Here is a 20295-nt window from a genome sequence, read left to right on the forward strand (position 1 = left end):
CTGACTCCTCAAAACCTGTCCACCAGCAACAAGACACAAGTCAGGAGTGTGATGGATACTCTCCACTTGCCTGGATGAGTGCAGATCCCACAGCACTCAAGAAGCTCGACACCATCCAGGCCAAAGCAGCCCGCTTGATCAGCACCCCATCCACAAACATTCACTCCCTCCACCACCGACGCACAGTAGCAACAGTACGTGCCATCGACAAGACGCATTTGCAGTAACTCACCAAAGCTCCTGCGACCTCTACCACCTAGAAGGACAAGGGCAGCAGACACATGGGAACTTCACCACCTGCAAGTTCCCCTCCAAGCCACTCACCATCCTGACTTGGAAATATATCGCCATTCCTTCACTGTCGCTGGGTCAAAATCCTGGAACTCCTTTCCTACAAGTACTGTGGGTGTACCTACACCACATGGACTGCAGCGATTCAAGAAGGCAGCTCACCACCACTTTCTCAAGAAAAATTAGGAATAGGCAATAAATGCTGGATTAGCCAGCAATGCCCACATCTCTATCAACAGCTCAACATTCTGGCTCGATGTTAGTTGCCGAGGCACAGAAGCCGACGAAGATAACTTATCATTCCAGCAGGCACTGATAGTTATTCCGTCTGTTTGCACTGCAGAGAATACACAAATAAATAAAAATGCAGTTATGGCTCAGAGGACAGCATCACTGCTAACACTTTACGTTTCTCATTCACATAAATAGGTAAAGAAGAACTGAATTACGGCATGTTAATAGAAATCACCTTTAATTTGGAGCAGATCTTGGCCCAACATTTAGTGACAAGTCTGAACTAAATAAAAAACCTGTCAATGCCTTCATGCTTTGGGTACAAACTCTAATGACTGCAATGCAGAAAAAGTATTGTTATACTGCTCTAAAATAATGGCTGGTATTGGTACCAAGTGGCAAGAGGTTGGATAGCACTAATGAGATGCAGAACTGAACCACCGAGTCTGCACTGCGACAGGCATTAATTCAGAATAGCGTGACAAGAATGAGGCTGGAGCGCTTCAAGTATGAAATTACATTGTTTGAATTTTTATTAATGCCCAATTTTAATCATCCAGCTTAGAGAGGTAACAATTCATTGCATTTTTTTAAATAATCAACATTCTGACTGCTAAGCTTCCAGCCCAACACCTATACACATCTGCCCACTAAAGATAACATTTCATATTTTGCTAACGTTTCATTAAGTAGAATCTTGGAGTTCAATTTTAAAACAGTTGCAAAGTACTGTTGAATGCAGTGACAAAACAGACAAGTACATCTATTATTCCACAACCATCGAGCTTCAGGTCTTAGTGTTAATGGTACGTAAGTCGTATTAAGATTAAGGATATACAGGTGGAGGGCACTGATTAAGCAACCCGAGCACATATCAAGAGAGACTTCTGGGACACTGGATGCTGGTTAGGGAGGAGATAGACATTTGTAATGCTGCAATCTGTAAATAAATTTAGTATTAAATAAAAGATGGGCATCTGGTTTCCTACTTCACCATCAGGATATCAAAAGTTTAATACTTAAGAGCATCCATTAATGAAAAAAATCCGAAGTTGGTGCTTCTCTGCAAGAGGGTTCAGAACATTGGAAAACAGATCATCTGTCAGTGGTGTCACAGACCTGCACATTAATCATTTAGGAGAACAGCAATGACAAAAGCCTCAAAACAGACTATCTGGCCTCCTTCAAACTCAGAAATGGTGTGCTGTATGTAGGTGTCTCTGTACATCATTTGTATGTTTAGGGATAAGGGTAAGGGGATTTGAGTGAAAAAAGAGCTATATTAAATCATCAAGGGGAAAGAAATCCTGAACAAGGACTTCAGGTACCCCCTCTCCCAGATTTCAGCAATCTATCCCATTAGGAGCTGTGCCATTCAGATCAAATCATCCATCTGTACAGAATGAGGGACCTGTGACTAGAGGCACGATAATTTGCCTCAGTACTCCGAGATAAGAAGGTGGGGAGGTGCAGTGGGAAATGGTAGAAATCAAGAAAGTGCTCATGTTCCCTGTTGTTGTTCAGCAACCGTCTCAGCAAGTGATTACGTTAGACAAGTATATGGTCAGGTTAGGTTCTATTGCACCTTCTCCCTACGGTCAAATAGCTTGTCGATTCTTACTGCCAAGACTCTCACATAAGGGTGACTGGTGATTATGAGTCAACACTTTCAGGAAAGGTGGAATGGGGAGAAAAATTGACAAAACAGATATCCTGCAAGTCACAACAACTTCAGTAGCAGGCCGAAGGGGTGTAATAATCACTATTATGTGAACCAACCTCCTTTCAAAGTTCACAATCAACAAAACGTTTTCCTATTGGGGTACAAACTGAATGCCGAATGTGCACAAGGAAACAATTCCATTTATGATAAAAAATCTTCTACCATCCTCCCCTTTGGCTCCTCTGCAGCCAATTTCCTGTTGAGATTTTATTCTAAGTTTAGAAGAAGGAACCAGCATGCTTTCCAAAGCACAGTACACAGCTGCTTTCAGTACACACGGCAATATTTCTTCAAACAAGACCTAGCCCATCCATCAGAAGTTAATAAAGCTGTGTGGAACTCAAATATTAAGTGAACCTGCATGAAAATACTCAAATTAAGTTAAAAATGTCTTCTGTCTGCCACTGAACTAATATTCCAGAGACCCAGGGTAATACTCTGGGGGCCTGGGTTCGAATCCCACCATGGCAGATGGTGGAATTTGAATTAAATAAAAAAAATCTGAAATCAAAAGTCTGATGATGACCATGAAACCATTGTCGATTGTTGTAAAAACTCAGCTGGTTCACTAATGCCTCTTAGGGAAGGAAATCTGCCGTCTGGTCTACCTGGTCTGGCCTATATGTGACTCCAGGTCCACAGCAATGTGGTTGACTCTTAACTGCCCCCTGAAATGGCCAAGCAAGCCACTCAGTTGTATCAAGCTGCTAAAAGGTCCAAAAGGAATGGAACCAAATGGACCACCCGCTATCGACCTAGACACCAGAAATAACAGCAAACTCAGCCCCATCGACCCTGCAAAGTTCTTCTTACCAGGAACAGGACACTACCCTGAGGCACAACTGGGGCCGAGATAGCTGACCTCCAACGAGCACAACCATCAATAATATTTCCATTTCCCGGTACAAACCATGATTAATATGCATTTCACACAAATAAAAACTTTAAAACTGATCTGAACAGGAATTGGACTGCATACATTAACAAGAGAAATATCAACATTTGTGAAAATAAATCTCTACGTAACCAACTTTGCGATTTTTCTGTGATCTACATTAAAAACTGGCATTTATATAGAATAGTAAAATATCTCCGTAGGAGTGTGATTGGACAAAACGTGACACTGAGCCACATAAGAAAATATTAGCACGCAACCAAAAACTTGATCAAAGAGGTAGGTTTGAAGGAGAGGGAGAGAGAAAGGCAGCAAGGTATAGGGAGCTTACGCTAGGCGACTGAATGCAGTCAATGGTGAAGGGATGAAAATTGGGATATGCAGCAGGCCAGAACTGGAGGGCCACAAAGATCTAAAAGTTGTGGGGCTGGAGGATATTCGAGTTAGGGAGGGGTGGGGCAAGGTCAGGAAGAATTTGAAAACAAGGCTGAAAGTTTTAAAATCAAGGCATTCCTGGACTGGAAGTCAATATAGGTCAGCAAGCACGGGTGATGGATGAAGAGGATTTGGTGCAAGTTTGTATACAGGCAACAAAGTTTTGGATGAGCTCAAGATTAGAAAGGGTAGAAGGTTGTAGGGTTAACAACAGCATAGGCGAGATTTCAGCAGATGAACTGAGACACGACTGACAGATGATGCCACAAAGATAAACAGTCCAGGTGATGGGGCAGATATGGGGCCAGAAGGTCTGATGAAATAGAATCATTAAAAAAACTAATACAAGGGTATTTACAGTGCATTCAAAGTTAGAATTTGCTCCTTTGATTTTGACATGGACATCAGTTTGGTCAAACTCTGACTGAGGAACAGAAAATTTACAGCTCAGGAGGCAGCCATAGAGCAGTTTCACATAAGCCAAACCCCTCAAGTGTGCTCCAGCCTTGAATATATTCTTATCTATTAGTTATTCTCTGCAGTCTGTAAAATATGCCTGTGTACATTGTATCTCATTGTTTATAAGTGAAAATCCTTGGTGATTGCTACTTAAACAGTGAAGTGGGCAATGCTAGTTATCTGGCAAAATGCCAGTGAGATTTTCAGTTGAACAGAGCTTTTCCAACTGCTATAACCATCTTGTGGCTGAGATACACCAATCATCTCTGCATCCAGCTCAGCAAAGGGGAAGAAAACGGCCACAAAATTTAGCAGGTTAAATTACAATAGCCATTTGGTAGCACAGAATTTGAGTGCGGCTGAAAAAAAGTCATGCTGTCGAAGTTTTTCGTCTTGCACTCAGCAGGACAGTTCGCAAGAATACAAATAGTAAAGGGAACTACAATTTATACTGCATGAGAAGAGAGTACTGGTTGGTTGCAAGTGGACTCTGGTTGGTAGAAGTGTTGCCATGGAGAATGCACCAGGAAACAGTTAACTGCCAGGTTTTTGTTCAAATTCAAATCAGGCAGGTCGACTTTGATTGGTCAAGGCATTGCCATGGGGAATGAACCAGGGATCGCTGTCCTTCAAACTTTGGTTTATTTGAAAAAGGCACAATGCGTGGACATGCTCCTTCTGTCTGCACAGGATAGGGCTATGTGTGTGAATATATGTAGCTTCTAGCATGCATAAGAGAGCCACACTGCAAGCTCGACTGACAATCTTAAATTGATTTTGTGTAATTCTTAGCACACTCAGGATTGTTTAGTAAGTGTTGCCCAATCGCGGAACCACAACTAATGTTGGACACTATATCTTGAGTTTTACAAGCATGGGCTGGTTGGGTAAGATCAGTACTTTGCCCGTTGCAAACAGCGGAAGGGACATACAGCCTACATGCCTGAATAGGCCTAAGGCCACCACCTTTGGACCTGAAAAGTGCCCAGTCTAACTCAGGTTACAAAATTTCTCAAAAACTTGAGCAACAGGTGAAAATAGCCATTTCACGCTGTTATAAGCAGCAACATGAGCAGTATTCTCAATTGCCTGGCATCATCGCCAGCACTGAAATTCATACATCACATTACTCATTTGTGCAATAGGCAGAACATCTTTTTGGCTTAATGGCAGCATCCTGTTAATGGAGAATGCTGCTCATGTTGCTGCTGCTGCTTGTAACAGCGTGAAATGGCTATTTTCACCTGTTGCTCAAATTTTTGAGAAATTTTGTAACCCGAGTTAGACTGGGCACTTTTCGGGTCTAAAAGTGATGGCCTTAGGCCTATTCAAGAATTCGCAAGCTATATAATGAATAATAATCTGATCAGGGTAACCATTGTCCCACAGGATGGCTCTGATGCCCCTATTTCAGCTTGTACAGTGAGCAAATGGCTTGGGTACTATTTACGAGGTTGCTGATCTTCTAGCACATGGAACTGTAGGGATCCCAACGTGTATACTGACCAGTGAATGTAGGCTTGCGGTAGACAGTAGTAAAGAACCCACTGGCAGATTTCTCAACTAGCATGTCGAGGAAAGGGAGCTCATTTGACTGCTCCATTTCAAAGATGAATTTGAGTGCAGGATGGAGCTCATTAAGGTGTGTAAGGAAGTTCTTGCATGCAGCTGCTGATTCAAATTTAACATATTATCCAAGTATCAGAAATGTGCAAGGGGGGAGAAGGTTAGGTGTCATTCCATCAAAGGCTTGTTTCTCGTGGAAACCCACAAAGATGTTTGCGAGAGCTGGGCCTAGAGGGGATACCATGGCAATGCCATCTATTTGGGCACACCTGGTGTCATTAAAACCAAACTCAACTGCATGAGTTGCTGAGTTCATAAGTTCAACGAATACAGATTCAAACAACAGCAGTGCCATCTAGATCACCATGACATAGTGACGCAGCACAAATGTCAATGGCTTCCTTGGGTGGTACATTGGTGAATAGGCTAGCAATGCCTAACGAGCACACGAACATGGCACTGCTATCAATATGCAAGTCCTGTAAAGTTTCCGCAAAGGTGAAGGAATTCTTCAGCATGTGTGTGTAAAACTTGCTCAGAACTGGTAGTAGCAACTCGTCCAACCATTTGGCCAATTCATATTCTGCAGAACCAGCCATAGATGGGGCATAAAAGGACATCATATATGTGCATCTTGGGTAGCCCATACTTACGCAAATGTAGTGAGTCATGAGGACTATTCCTATCTTATATACCACCTGGCAACACTTTTTACAGCATGTCCCTTTGGCTGTTCGCAACAGGCAAAATACAGACCATACCTAACCAGCCCAAGCTTGCAAAACTCAAAACAGTGTCCAAAATTAGATGTGATTCCATGATTGGAAAACACTTGCTTAATAATACTGTTTGTGCTAAGAATTACACTGAAAACCAATTTAAGATTTTCAGTCTGTCTTGCAGTGTGGCTCACTTACATATGCTAGAAGCTACACATATTCACACACAGGGCCCTGTCCTTTGCAGACAGAAGGAGCATGTCCACGCATTGCACCTTTTTCAACTAAAAAAAGTTTAGAGAACAGCCTTCAAACACTCTCCTCACATGCAGTATAGATTGTTGTTCCCTTTACAATGGTATCCTGCAAACTGTCCTGATGAGTGCAAGATGAAAAGTTCAACAATATTAAAGTACATTTTAAAGAACATTTATCTATCAATCCCATACTTAGTCCTGAGCCTAACATGCTCAGTATTTCACATTATAGTACAATCACATTGTCCTGGATACCAAACTGTTCACCAGGCAAGGAAAAATGCATCCATTTACCGCTTTACTTTTATCCTAGATTGCTGCATTTTACTTTGATCCTTTCCTCTTCTCTGAATTGCAATTTGTAAAATCCTGGAATTGATATAGATCTTTAGTTGTATAAAATATCTAAAGACCTCAGGCTGTCCTTCAAATTCTCCAGTTGGATTATGACAGCTTATATGACAACAGATCGATATTTTGCCCTCACATTATCCTAACCTCTTGTCACAGAAATATAAGCGAGAGATCGATGGTCTCATGAGGAGCCTTCAGCTGCTGCTGCTGTGTTCAGCACTGGTAAAAGTGGTCAAAGGGTAAGCAAGGCTTGCTTCAATTCATTCCCTAGAAATGAAAGGGATGGAAACAGCCAAGCATATCAATTACTTCTGCAGTCAACGCCACCCTCCAGGTTCTTTCCATCTATGATGTTGGGCAAGATGCCTCATTTATTGCTATTTTTCCTGCCTATTATGCATCACCACCACCACTACTACTACTGGTTAAAACCCTCCTCCATGTCTCTCCCTTTCAAACATGGCTCTCTAATGTTTTCCTTGCTGGTCTCCCCTCTTTGCATGAACTTCTTAACCACAACATGCACTTGCTATACACTATCCAATAGTAAATCTTACAAATGCAAAATACTGCAAATGCTGGAAATCTAAAATAAGAATAGAAAATGCTGGCAATGCTTAGGTGGCCAGTCGGCATCAGTGGAGAGAAAAACAGAGTTATCATTTCAGTTCTGTGACCTTTGATTAGAACTGAAGAAAGTTGGAAATGTAATAGGTTTTGAGAAAGTGGAAGGAGGGAAGGGGGGGCAGGATGCAAAGAAAAACAAAGGGGACGTCTTTGATAGGGTGGAGAGCAGGAGAGATTAAATTTGCAACCCAGTCATTCACACCTCATCCGGACACATCTTTTGCTTCTTCACTTATCCCAATGCCACTTCCTTGGTTTTTGTACCATGAAACTTTTTTGTCATTCAATCTGTCCTGGGCCCAACTTAACACAAACCTTCCCTTTTATTCTTCGTCTCACCATCCTTCCTTTCACTTGCTTAAAATCTATTACCTTTCTAAATTTCCCCAGTTGTGATGAAAGGTCACACATCCGAATTTTAACTTTTTCTCTCCACAATACACTTACATCCCAGTCCTTGAAACCTCCAACAGCTCTCATTCCCACCAGCAGATCAACTTTAGTCAAGTCCCTCTATGGCCTTACAATGTTCTACCACTGCAATCATTTTTAATCCTACTGTGCACACTGTGATTTTGAAACTCTGGCCACTATAAATCTCTCCCACATCTATCCCACTCTCTTTGGCAGAGTCTTTATCCTGCACTCTGAAATTCACACATCTTTCAACCTTGCTACATAACCTTCTTCCTAGATTTAAAACATCAAAATTCCCTCTTTGCCTGTGCCTCACTTCCTTCCCCCTTTCTGATCTCCTGCAAAGTATCATGCTTTATTTGAAATGTGAAAGTTGCTTCTCTTCTTGATCTTACTGTGCAGCAAAAACTTATGTCCAGACATCCATCAAATTAGCTGCCAGAAATGCACATCAAGAGCAGGGGAATTTTCTCCTTCCCCCAGGAAAGCACCTAGCCGCTGTTCAACATTACACCAAGGTTACCTTCCCAGGTTCAGAAATATAACACTTTAAAGGAATATTGGGTGCAAACACACAAGAGATATTCTATGGCACCGTTTTCCAAGATTTTACTTAAAATATTAACATAAGGCGTAGAAAGAAATTTAGTCCTTTTTAAAGTATTCAGAATTAGAAATAAAAGGGAAAATATTATTTGCAAACATCGGAGTGTTTGTATTCTGAAAGCCTAGCAAGGCATCTTTTAATTATATTTAACTATGAGGACCAAACATGACAAGCTTAGGATTAATTTTGATAGGTAATTTTTAGCAAGCAGTGCCCCAACCCCCAGCTAAACTCCCTCAGCTGCTGCTCAAAATTTCACATTAGCCTGAAGGCTGTTCAATAAAACAAATTTCTCCCATAGACTTATTTTTAATTCCTTCATGGGACATGGGCATTGCTGGCAAGGCCAGCATTTGTTGTCCATCCCTAAGCACTCTTAAACTGAGTAACTTGTTAGGCCATTTCAGGGGACATTTAAAAGTCAACCACATTGCTGTGAAAGTGTTTTTCAGTCAGTTCCGGGTTTTACTTGGAGCTGGTGTACTTGATCACCGCTTTTGTTCCTTCCGACACGGCGTGCTTGGCCAGTTCCCCGGGCAGCAACAGGCACACGGCGGTCTGACCACATTGCTGTGGTTGCACGCAGGCCAGATCAGGTAAGGATGGCAGATTTCCTTCCCTAATTGATATTAGTGAACCAGATAGGTTTTTACAATACTTGATGATATATGTCATGGTCACCATTACTGAAACTAGCTTTATATTCCAGGTTTGTTAGTTATACATCTAATAAATTGTATGTGAAGTTAAGGTATGGCAGGGCAGCCCTGCTGAATGGAATGCACATCCTGTGGTACGTAGGAAATCATGGACACACCATGTGCCTGGGAAGAACGCATCTACAGTGACTGGGAAAGGTATGATGGTAGATAGGCAATGGCTACCATGTAAAGAATTAATAATTACAACAAATATACATTCCTTTGAGGCACAGAAATCCAACAGGAAAAGTGGATTGACTGTGGCTAACAAATGAAGTTAAAGATTGTTAGACCAAAGGAATTGGCTCATAAAGTTGCCAGAAAAAATAGTAAGCCCAAAGACTGGGAACAATTTAGAAGCCAGCTAAGGAGGACCAATAAAGTGACAAAGAAAAAGAACATGAATGCAAGCTGGTGAGAAAGAGGCAGACTGTAAAAGCTTTTTTAGCTATATGAAATGGAAAGAATTGATAAGGACAAATGTGGGTCCAATACAGACAAAGGAGAATTTATAATGGAGAATAGAGAAATGGTGGAAAACTAAATAATTACTTTATCTACATGCAGGAAGATTCAGAAAACTCCCAGAAATACTAGGGAACCAGGGCAATCATTTGTGAAAATGAGGAACCGAAAGAAATTAGTGTTACTAGAGAGGCAGTACTTGAAAAATTAATTGAATTGAAGGTTGAAAAATCCCCTGGACATGATGAGCGACATCCCAGAGAGTGTTAAAGGAGATGGCTACAGAGATAGTGGATGCATTGGCGCTTATCTTTTAAAATGCTACAGATTCTGGAAAGGTTCCTGCAGACTCGAAAGTAGCAAATATAACCTGACTATTTAAGAAAGGACGAAGAGAAGAAACAGAATGACAGACCTGTTAGTTTGACATCAGTAGAAGGGAGGGCCGTAACTTCCATGGAGCAGCAATCACAGTCGGATTACCACTCTGCTCCTAGTTATTTACCCTGAAATGGTAAGCTGCACCTTTCTCACCCGACCTTGAAACTTAGGTCGTGTGAGAAAGATGCAGTGGATTGCCAAGGCTTTGTCAAGCACGGCTGAGTCAAAGGAAAGGAAGGCAGGCTTCCTTTTTTACAGTACTAGCTGCCAAAAAGCAGGTAGGTTTAAAGATCCAGCACTTTGAGAAGCCTGGGAGTAGGCAAGCGTATAAAGTAAGTGGTTTAGGGATTTGGGGGCCAGGGGGGCGTGCATGTGGTCAATGGGAGAGTTCAGCCACTGTGTGTGGGAGAGGGCTGGTCAGCGGGGGGTTGGGTGGTCAGTGGAGGGCAGCGTGGATCAGGGCTGGGGCCACGGTTGTTCATGATCAATATAAATTATTTGGATATGGGGACCAATTGAAATATTTCCAAAAGTGCTGATGACACGAAACTAGGTAGGAATCTAAATTTTGCAGAGGATGTAAAGAGTCTTCAAGGGGGATTGGACAGGCTAAGTGAATCAAGGATATCATGGCAGATGAAATATAATGTGAAGTCATCCATTTTGGTAGAAAAAAAACAAAGGCAAAGTATTTCTTAAATGGTGAAAGGTTGGGAAGTCTGGGGGGTTCAAAGAAACCTAGGTGGTCCTTATTACTCAGTCACCAAAAGCTCATATGTAGGTGCAGCAAGCATTAAGGAAAGTAAATGGTATGTTGGCCTTCATTGCAAGGGAATTCGAATAAGGAGTAAAGATGTCTTGCTGCAATTATATAGAGCCTTGATTAGACCGCACCTGGAACATGGTGTACAGTTTTGGTCTCCTTATCTAAGGAAGGATATACTTGCCATAGAGAAAGTGCAACAGAGGTTCAGTAGACTAATCCCTGGGATGGCAGGATCGCTTTATAAGGCAAGATCGAGGAAACTGGGCCAGTATTCTCTCGAGTTTCAAAGAATGAGAGGTGATCTTATTGGAACTTACTAAATTCTAACTTGACATGACAGAGCAGATGTGGATTGGATGTTTTCTGTGGCTTGAGAGTCTAGAACCAGGGACAGAGTCTCAGAATAAGGGGCAGACCATTTAAGACTGAGATGAGGAAGAATTTCTGCATCCAGAGGGAGGTGAATCTTTGGACTCATTGAGCATGCTCAAGGTAGAAATCAATAGATTTCTGGATACTAATGATGTCAAGGGATATGGGGATAGCGCAGGAAAGTGGTGTTGAGATAGATGATCAGCCATGATCTAAAAGAACGCAGAGCAGGCTCGATGGGCCAAATGGCCTATGTCTGCTCCTATGTTCCTAATTTAATTCAAAATCCACCAGCCAGGATTTGAACCCACGTACCCAGAGCATTAGCCTGAGCCTCTAAATTAGTAGCACAGTGACATTACCACTAAGCCACCATTTCACTCGATGTCATAAAACCCAATCTACAAATCAGGGAAGGAATAATTTGTATCAAATTCAGAGCACATTTCTTTAAATATAAGCCCTTTACTGATTACTCAACAGTTCTTAAACCAACGCATACTACTCCCAAAGAAGCCTCAAGTTAAAATGCTGTGTTCTATCACATTCATCAGTGCCTGTCATACCTCTATTCTGTATAGTATAAATAACATTCTTCTTCTTTCACCTTCTCCCATTTTACTTGGTGTCACCACAATGCTGGTTGATCACCCTTTTCCATCTCCTTCTGTAACTCATTCATTCCTTTTCCAATCCCAATGTGCTCAAGTCCGTCACCATTGCACCTTTCCATCTGATCTTCATTCTTCCTCTTCTTCTCTTTCTTCCTGGCAGTCCCACCACCATCTCTCCCCTCAACATATTTCCTTGTGATCTCCTCAATACCATACCATTTCAATCTCTTCTCAGCCTCTTCCTTCAATGTTCTCACAATCATCATTGACCCCTCCCTGACGTACTGGTAACTGATTTTCTTTCTCATTACTCTACACCCATCTCAGCATCCACATCTCATTAGTATCCAGTCATTGTTCCTTTCTCCCTGATATTGCCCAAGTTTCTGTACTATATAACAAGGCCAATCTCACAATGTTTTGTAGATCCTTCCTTTCAGTTTCAGTGATACTTTTCTATCACATAACACTCCATTGCACTTCTTCCAATTACTCCAAGCAGAGTTAATCCATTGCTTAATTTCCATTTCTATACTTCCATCTTCTTCCATACTTCCACTGACCCCAAGGTCTTGAAATGACTCACTTTCTCCAAGTCTTTATCCATAATCTTTACACATTTACACTAATGCTCTTCCTTAGGCTCAAACTGTCAGTTCATAAATTGGGTCTTTGGTCTACTGATCGCTATATCTGTCTTTCAGTGCTTTTCTCCAATTCTCAGATATTCTGTCATTTTCTCATCATCCCCACCTAATAGCTAATGCCATCTGCAAACATCATTGGCCATAACACTTTCCGTCTCACTTAGTTAGAACATCCATCAGACTATCAGGAAGGGGCTCAGTGCTGATCCTTGGTGCAATCCAACTTTGGCTACAAAGTTCTCATTCTTCCCCCATGCTGCAGCATTCTCTTGTCTGGCACTCCTTGTACATGTCCTATAATAGTTGTGTACATTTCTTGGGGTCTCCATAAAGTCTAACACATCTCCAGACTTCCTCCTTGGGCACCTGGTCATAAGCGTTCTCTAGATTGATGAATACAATCTTCATGTTGCATTGGCCTGCCCAATATTTCTCCATCAATTGTCTCAAAATAAGAATGGCTTTGGTGATGCTTCTTTTGGGCATAAATCCAAACTGACCTTCATGGATTTCCACTGTTTTTCTCAAACTCTGGTCCACCACTCTCTGCCATACCTTGAAGGTATGTGATGGGAGTTTAATTCCTCGGTAGTTTTTGTAATCTTGAATGTCTCTCTTTCCTTTGAATATTGGCACCAAAATGCTTTGCCTCCATTCCCATGGGATTTTCTCTCTTATAATAACACAACAGTGTAGCTTGTTGACCTGGACCCCATCTTCACCTTGGCTGGTCCATACTTCTGCTGGTATCTCATCTGGTCCTACAGCTTTGCTGCTTCTCACTCCTTTCAGTGAAGTTCTGATTTCTTCTAGATTGATGCTATTTATTATTCCTTGATTTGCAGCTACTCCAACACCATTTCTTCTCCCATCCTGTCCATGGTAGTAAAATTTAAATCCAATGCCAATCTGTCTTACTTTTCTGCTCTTCCACTTTGTTTCCTGGAGACCCACGATATGTATTTGTTTTCTCACCATCAGGTCAGTTATTTCACTGCTTCCCATATCAGGCTACCAATATTTAGACTAGCTATTTTGAGTTTAAGTCATCTTTTCCTCTCTCCTTCGACCTTTCTTCTTTAGCTTATCTTGTCCACTGGATCGTAACCCTTGGCCATTCCTCATAGGTTCGGGCAGGGACCCTGTGTGTTGCTTACAGGGTAGGCCCTAACATGGGTGGCATTTCCATTTATATTAACCATCATTTGAATCTGGAGGGTGATTTTAAACAAAATGCTATTGAACTCCATGTTATTATATTTAGTTTGTGTACTGATGGATGTGCTCCCTAATGGCTCAGATGGGAAATGCACAGTGACCTTATTGACTGAGAAAAGTCTCAAATTAGGCCCCTAATTTGTGTTCAGTCAGGGTGGTGACAGGAACTACAGCTGGCTCCGACATTTGATTGCTATTCTGTGACCCACCCCTTTCCAGAAAGTGCACACATGAGCAGCAGGTGAAGGATGCTTAGAAAAAGGACTGACAAGTCTTTTGGTGCTATGGAATTGCATTCTGGCACAAATCATTGTTTTTAAGAGAGAACCATCAAAAGCGATTTTTTAAAAAAAGTATGCAGTAATCCTCAGTCTAGCAGAAAGCAGTCACTTTCAAACTTTCATCAGCATTAAAAATATGTTTTGAAAAGAATGAAAAGTATAAGTGTAGCTGAATTTTGTCACTCAGACATAAAGTGAGAGATTCCAAGCACTTCATGTACTTTTATAGTTGTGGTGGTAAAGTATTGGAATTCACCTTTAAAACTAATGAGGATACTCCTCTCTGACCGATGTGTCAATCAAAATGAAAGGAGTTCGAGACAGTCTCTATCCAAAGCAGAATCCATAGCACAATATTGCTCACAATAAATGATCGCTAACTGAAAATCTCACTCAAGGGGATCTTAAATTTAAAAAACAGTTACCATGGTGCACTGCAATATTCTTTAATAAATTATGATAGATGCCAAATTGAAGAAACACCACCCTGCACTCAACTCGAGCCACACCCAGCATGGAAATGCAAATTGCAGAAAAAATGTTCTTTCCCCAAGGACTAAAATCCCCAATATCCCAGGAGCAGAAAATTAGTTTTAAATCTGCCTTAAATTTGAGATTTGGAATACAGTGTTGAAACTAATCATATGTAATATATTGCATTTCATTACATCAATCTCTACTGCACTCTGTTCTCTGCAGCAGCAACCATAGACCACAATGTTGTTAGCCAGTTATGACAAAACAACAGGAAATTTAAACAAATCCCAAAGGCTTAGTTGACTTAAGTAGCGAGTGGGCGAATCTCACAGACCACAAGATTTTCCATATTCAGCCTCTTTTGAGTTATCTTATATCAGAAGTATGGGTGGTATAATTCCCTGGATTAGCAGGGGAAAAGTTGGTTAAGGATCCCTCAGGCCACTGACAAACTGTGTTGCAAAAGCAATAAATGGAGAGGAAAAATAGGTTCAATTAGCATCTTTTTTTTCCTTCTCTCCCTTCCCTTACTGGAAAGCACATTGGGATGTTTTCTACTTTAAAGGCACAGTATAAATGTTTTTCTTGTTTTCATGTACAGTCACCAGCACCTATGGAACCCGGCAGGAAATAATGTCTTCATAAAGGGACAAGTTGTCAGAAAAAGAGGTGAATTAAATGCACCTTTCAACAACATATCAACTTTAACAATTCACAACACCTTTAAATGGTAACTGTATCATAGCACTCCCGTAAATACGAAGCAGATTTAGTATGAACACAGAAACAAACTGACTTAATGGTTAACAGTAAAATAGATAACGTTTCATTAAAAGAAAGCTTTGATTTGAGAAACTAATGAAATTTCACTTTAATCTGTGCATACCTGACTCTTCAAGGTTTGGTAGGGTAGGTATCCCTGGGTCAAGACTTCACTCTGAGGGAGAAACAACAATCTTGTAAGAACACGTATGCCTCTATTGTCACTTATTTAGATCAGTGAAATATTTAAAACAAACAAAACAAACCTGCTTCAGTGTTTATAAATCAGAGAATCTCTAGCTATAGAAATTACATTATCAAAAGTCTACCAACATACATTATGCACACAATCATACATTACCCTATAATTGTGCAGCAACAACTGAACAAGAATCGAGTGTACATTCTCCACCTGTCCCACTTCACAAGATTTGTCACTAATTCATGTTCTAAAAAAGCTATTTGCAAATGACAGACATCTGAAACTGAACAACAAATGTAATCCACTACTATCATTCATTATTAATCCATTAGACTGCTAATGTATTACTCAAATGTGGAGGGTGGAAAAGCAAGCATATTTGCAATTATGAAGCATTGACTATGTTAAACATGTTGCACATCATTGCACACGGCACCGAGACTATCAGCACGGTAGGCTCCAGCAAAAAGGAATGAAATCAACACCAACAAGCCTCCAAATAAGTCTGACAAATGCATCTCTCACCTTTGGACAGGCCTCTTTATGTTAGGCCATTGATCAGTAGAAAATGTAAGGTTTAACTCATGTGTTATATGAGGTTATAGAGGTTCCCTCCCCACCACCCCTTTCAAGAAAGAAGCAAAATGAACTAAGTTCAGGAAGGAGTGATGGGGGCGGGGGGGGTGCGGAAACAAGAGAAGAGGATTGAACAGCACCAATTAAAATGACATGTATCCTGTTGGATTCCAATCAGAGGACAGGATTCAGATATTTGTAGATAAAAACAAAAAACTGCGGATGCTGGAAATCTTCAAGTCTTCATGACCCTTCAACAGAATTAAGTAGAAATAGGAAAGGGGTGAAATATAAGCTGGTTTAAGTCAGATGGGGTGTTGTTGGGACAAGCAAGCAGTGATAGGAGGAGATAACCAAAAGATGTCACAGACAAAAGAACAAAGGGGTGTTGAAGGTGGTGATATTATTTAAAAGAATGTGCTAATTAAGAGTGGAGAGCAGGACAAGCAAGGTAGCTCCAGTGGGAGTGGGGAACAGCAGCACATCTTCCGACTAGGCACTTTACAGCCTTCCAGACTGAATATTGAGTTCAACAACTTTAGATCCTGAACTCCCTCCTCCATCCCCACCCCCTTTCTGTTTCTTCCCCCTTCCTTTTGTTTTTTCCAATAATTTATATAGATTTTTCTTTTCCCACCTATTTCCATTATTTTTAAATGTATTCCACCCATTGTTTATTTCACCCCACCCCCACTAGAGCTACCTTGCTTGTCCTGCTCTCCACTCTAATTAGCACATTCTTTTAGATAATATCTAGTGCATTTAGTGCATTTAAGAGCACTATTCTGTCATGACTGCAATTTTACAGCTAGTTGGTAATTGGTTACACCTGAAAACAATTGACTATATATCACTATGTAGTAAAATGGCGCAAGACAACTTCATAGCACAACAATCCAAAACCTAACTACCAAAAATACTGTCACAAGTACCAGTCTCTGGATTGCTTCTCATCCATTCAGAACTTAGCTGTTCAAAAAAGCACTGCGCAAAAGCAGGGTATTAAATTGCAGGGAACTTTCCCTCTTCCCAAAAGCAGAATCAGATTATCCTATTAACTGAACAACGAATGTGACCACAGGCAACAGCATCTTTTACATTTAACAAAAGATGGATCACAGTATCAGCAAGCAGCACACGTAGGCGTAACCTTGGTTACCAATAGGACTCAATATTTTTAACGAAATGCTTGTGACAGCAATTGCTATGACAAATTGTTGCAACTCCACCACTGTCACATGTTCATTAAAGAGTCAGGTTTTAAACTGTCTTCTCATATGGTAGACAAGTCAATTCTCACATTTTCTGCAATCTCAGATTTGACGCCCATCTAATCCTCACTGTATCTACCCTGAGTGAGTAAAGGAAGCTTTACATTGCATCTAACCTGCACTGAGCGTACTCTAGGAGTGCTTGATGGGACAGTCTAGATGGAACTTTACTCCATCTAACCTGTGCTGTGCCTGCCTAGGAGTGTTTGGTAGGACAGTGTAAGCCAGATGTTCTCAAACTTCTTCATCCACTGGCTACTTAGGTGGGGCAAAAGACCCCATGGACTACCTACAGGAAAGCCAAGCTTTCACTTGCTACCACAAAAAACTAGTCAGAATTTATGGGAACTTGTGGAAGCTATAAATATTTTGCTGTTTATTCACTAAATACACTAATACATTTATGTGCATTAACTTTATAAAATATAGGTAAATTAATTCATACCAGAAAAAAAGTATATACATTTTCATATTATAAACATTAATACTAGAATAGAACATGCTCGAATGTTTCAAATAAACATTATATCATCACAATCATCATCTAAGAAACAAATCTTCATCTTACATCTATGTTAATCAAACAAAATCAACAATGTCGTGAAGATATTGATGTATATAACGTTATTGGAAATTATTTTAAATTTGAATTGTAGTAGGGTCTGTGTCTGTGAGTGTGAGTGTGTGTCTTAAATGGATTAAAGCCAGCTAGTCTGGGTGCGTTGATGTATAGTAGTTTTGAGATGTTAAACAGTAAATGTAGAGGGTACATTTGCATTTTGTTGAATAAACCATTCAAAGACCGGAGGTGAAATCTTGCACCTAGCTAGGAGACACCAAGCAATATGTTTATATTACTAATAAAATTGGTACTATGAAATGAGTTTTATTGTTAGAAGAGGTGGAGTTCAAAGGGCTTGGTGATACAATGAGAATTTGCATTCAAAGGGAAGGCTAGGTATATACAGAAATTAGTTTTTTGTGTGTGTAAGTAAGAGACATGCCACCTGTAAGCGTACAACTGTGCGAAGGAACCAAATTGAAAGGAACCTCATTTTGAATTCATAAGATAAAATGTGCTTTGCCTGATGTCTGCTTAAAGTGTTGTTGCCTTGGTGAAGATATTTACCTGGGAGTGATTAATTTGGGGACTTGTTTAAAAGTTATTATGGTAGTAATTTGTAGGCACGTGTTTGTGTTTAATTTGTTAAATTAACAAATGCTTAATTTAATTTATATATAAACCTCTGGAGGCTTAGCGGTTTTTATTCCTGAATTCAGAGTTGCATCTCAAACATACCAATTGAAATTATAGGTTATGATAGTTGTTTAAAGTTTCCCTCTGGGATTTTAAATAACTCAGCCTTTACCAACTGCTGTGTCATTAAACAACAGCGACATCAGTCTTACTTATAAAACTACATTGTTGTTGCTCACACTTATGATGACTTGTACTCTGCTGGTGGGAGCCAGTCTGGTTGTGGCCTGTTCCCTCACATGACCTCAGCTGTGGTGTTTCACATCACAGGCTTGCAATTTGGAGTAGCCTGCAGAGCTCCTGGAGGACCAAATTCAAAAGGAGCCAGGGGTTTCACCCACTCGAATTTCAATCAATCAATCAGACTCCACCATTGCACACTGCTGGGGCTTGTAGGGCCACAGACCCCGACAGTTGTTGGAGAAGTTCTCTCACCAATTTCATTACTAAAGAGGTTGACAGGTCTACTACTGTACTGTAATAATGAATGGCTGAGACTAACTGGAATTGAAAATAGGAGTGCCAACAGTGAGTTGGCTGCTTTCTGAACTAGAACAATCTGAAAGGATCTAAGGCACGTGACTGTGACTGACATCACACTCCAAGTAATATCACATTCCAACTCTAAACAGAGGGAACAGAAACTGAAATCCATTTGTATTTTCAGGTATTTCCATTTTAATGTACACATGGGTATTCAGATGGGGGAAACAAGCAGTGACAATGCAGAAAAACAGCCAAATTCAGCAAATGTGCTTATAAGCACATCATTGTGAAGTATCTAATAACAGATAATTAATGTTCTGCCAACAAGCATCAATCCAAATCAAGTCTCAGACATAAATCTGAATTGTAACAATTTGAACCAACCCAAATACACTGCAAAATCCAGGTGACTCTGGTACTCCCATTTTGGCAAAAGTTATGGATCTGTCAGCAGGAAAGAACTCCCAAAGTTACACAGAGCAACAAGGGACTCATTCACATCTCCATGATGAAAATATGGGAAGGACATGCCTCAATGTAAGTTTATTGGAAAATCTGAAATAATTACAACACAAGTTTTGCTTTAGCAGATCCAACAACGACTTGAATTTATATAGCACCTTTAACATAATAAAACTTCCCAAGGCACTTCACAGAGACATTATCAAGCAAGAAAATCAAGTTTATGGAGGGTGGAATGTGGCAGGTCAGCAAGGAGTGCACTGGAATAGTCGAATTTGAAGCTAACAAAGGTTCCAGCAGCAGAAGAGCTGAGGCAGGACACAGATGGGTAATGTTCCAGAGGTGAAAATAGGAGATTTTAGTGATGGCCTGGATGGGTTGACAGCTCAAGGTCAAACATAGCACCAAGATTGCAAAGAGTCTGGTTCAGCCTCAGACAGTTGCCAGCGAGAGGGATGGAATTGGTGGCAAGGGAGCAGAGTTTGTGGGAGGGGCCAAAGATAATGGCTTCAATCTTCCCGATATTTAATAGGAGAACATTTCTGTTCACCCAGTACTGGATGGCATTTAATAAGTCTGGCAATTTAGTGACAGTGAAGGTTCAAGAGAGGTGGTGTTGAGTTTGAGGTGGTGCTGTGGTAAAGCTTAGTGTCATCAGCATACATGTGGAAACACAGGGACCAGTTAGCTCAGTTGGCCAAGAGTGCAGTGCAGAATAACACCAACAGCAGTGGTTCAATCCCGTACAGGCTGAGGTAGATTTTGGAGCCTT

At 40.7% G+C, this 20295-nt stretch overlaps 1 protein-coding gene across 7 annotated transcripts in view; it reads right to left on the bottom strand.

The window, feature by feature from the left end:
* LOC121271737 (RNA binding protein fox-1 homolog 1-like) overlaps positions 1-20295 on the bottom strand; it is a 312146-nt gene that overhangs the window by 212650 nt on the left and 79201 nt on the right. For all 7 annotated transcript variants that reach the window (XR_005941752.1, XM_041177947.1, XM_041177944.1 and 4 more), the window contains exon 2: positions 15393-15443. Coding sequence is in view for 4 of the 7 variants with exons in the window: in XM_041177947.1 (XP_041033881.1) it covers positions 15393-15443 (51 nt within the window). In the remaining 3 variants the exon portion in view is untranslated. The remainder of the gene's footprint in view (positions 1-15392; positions 15444-20295) is intronic.

The sequence above is a fragment of the Carcharodon carcharias genome, chromosome 31 (assembly GCF_017639515.1).
Source record: "Carcharodon carcharias isolate sCarCar2 chromosome 31, sCarCar2.pri, whole genome shotgun sequence".
Taxonomy (NCBI): Eukaryota; Metazoa; Chordata; class Chondrichthyes; order Lamniformes; family Lamnidae; genus Carcharodon; species Carcharodon carcharias.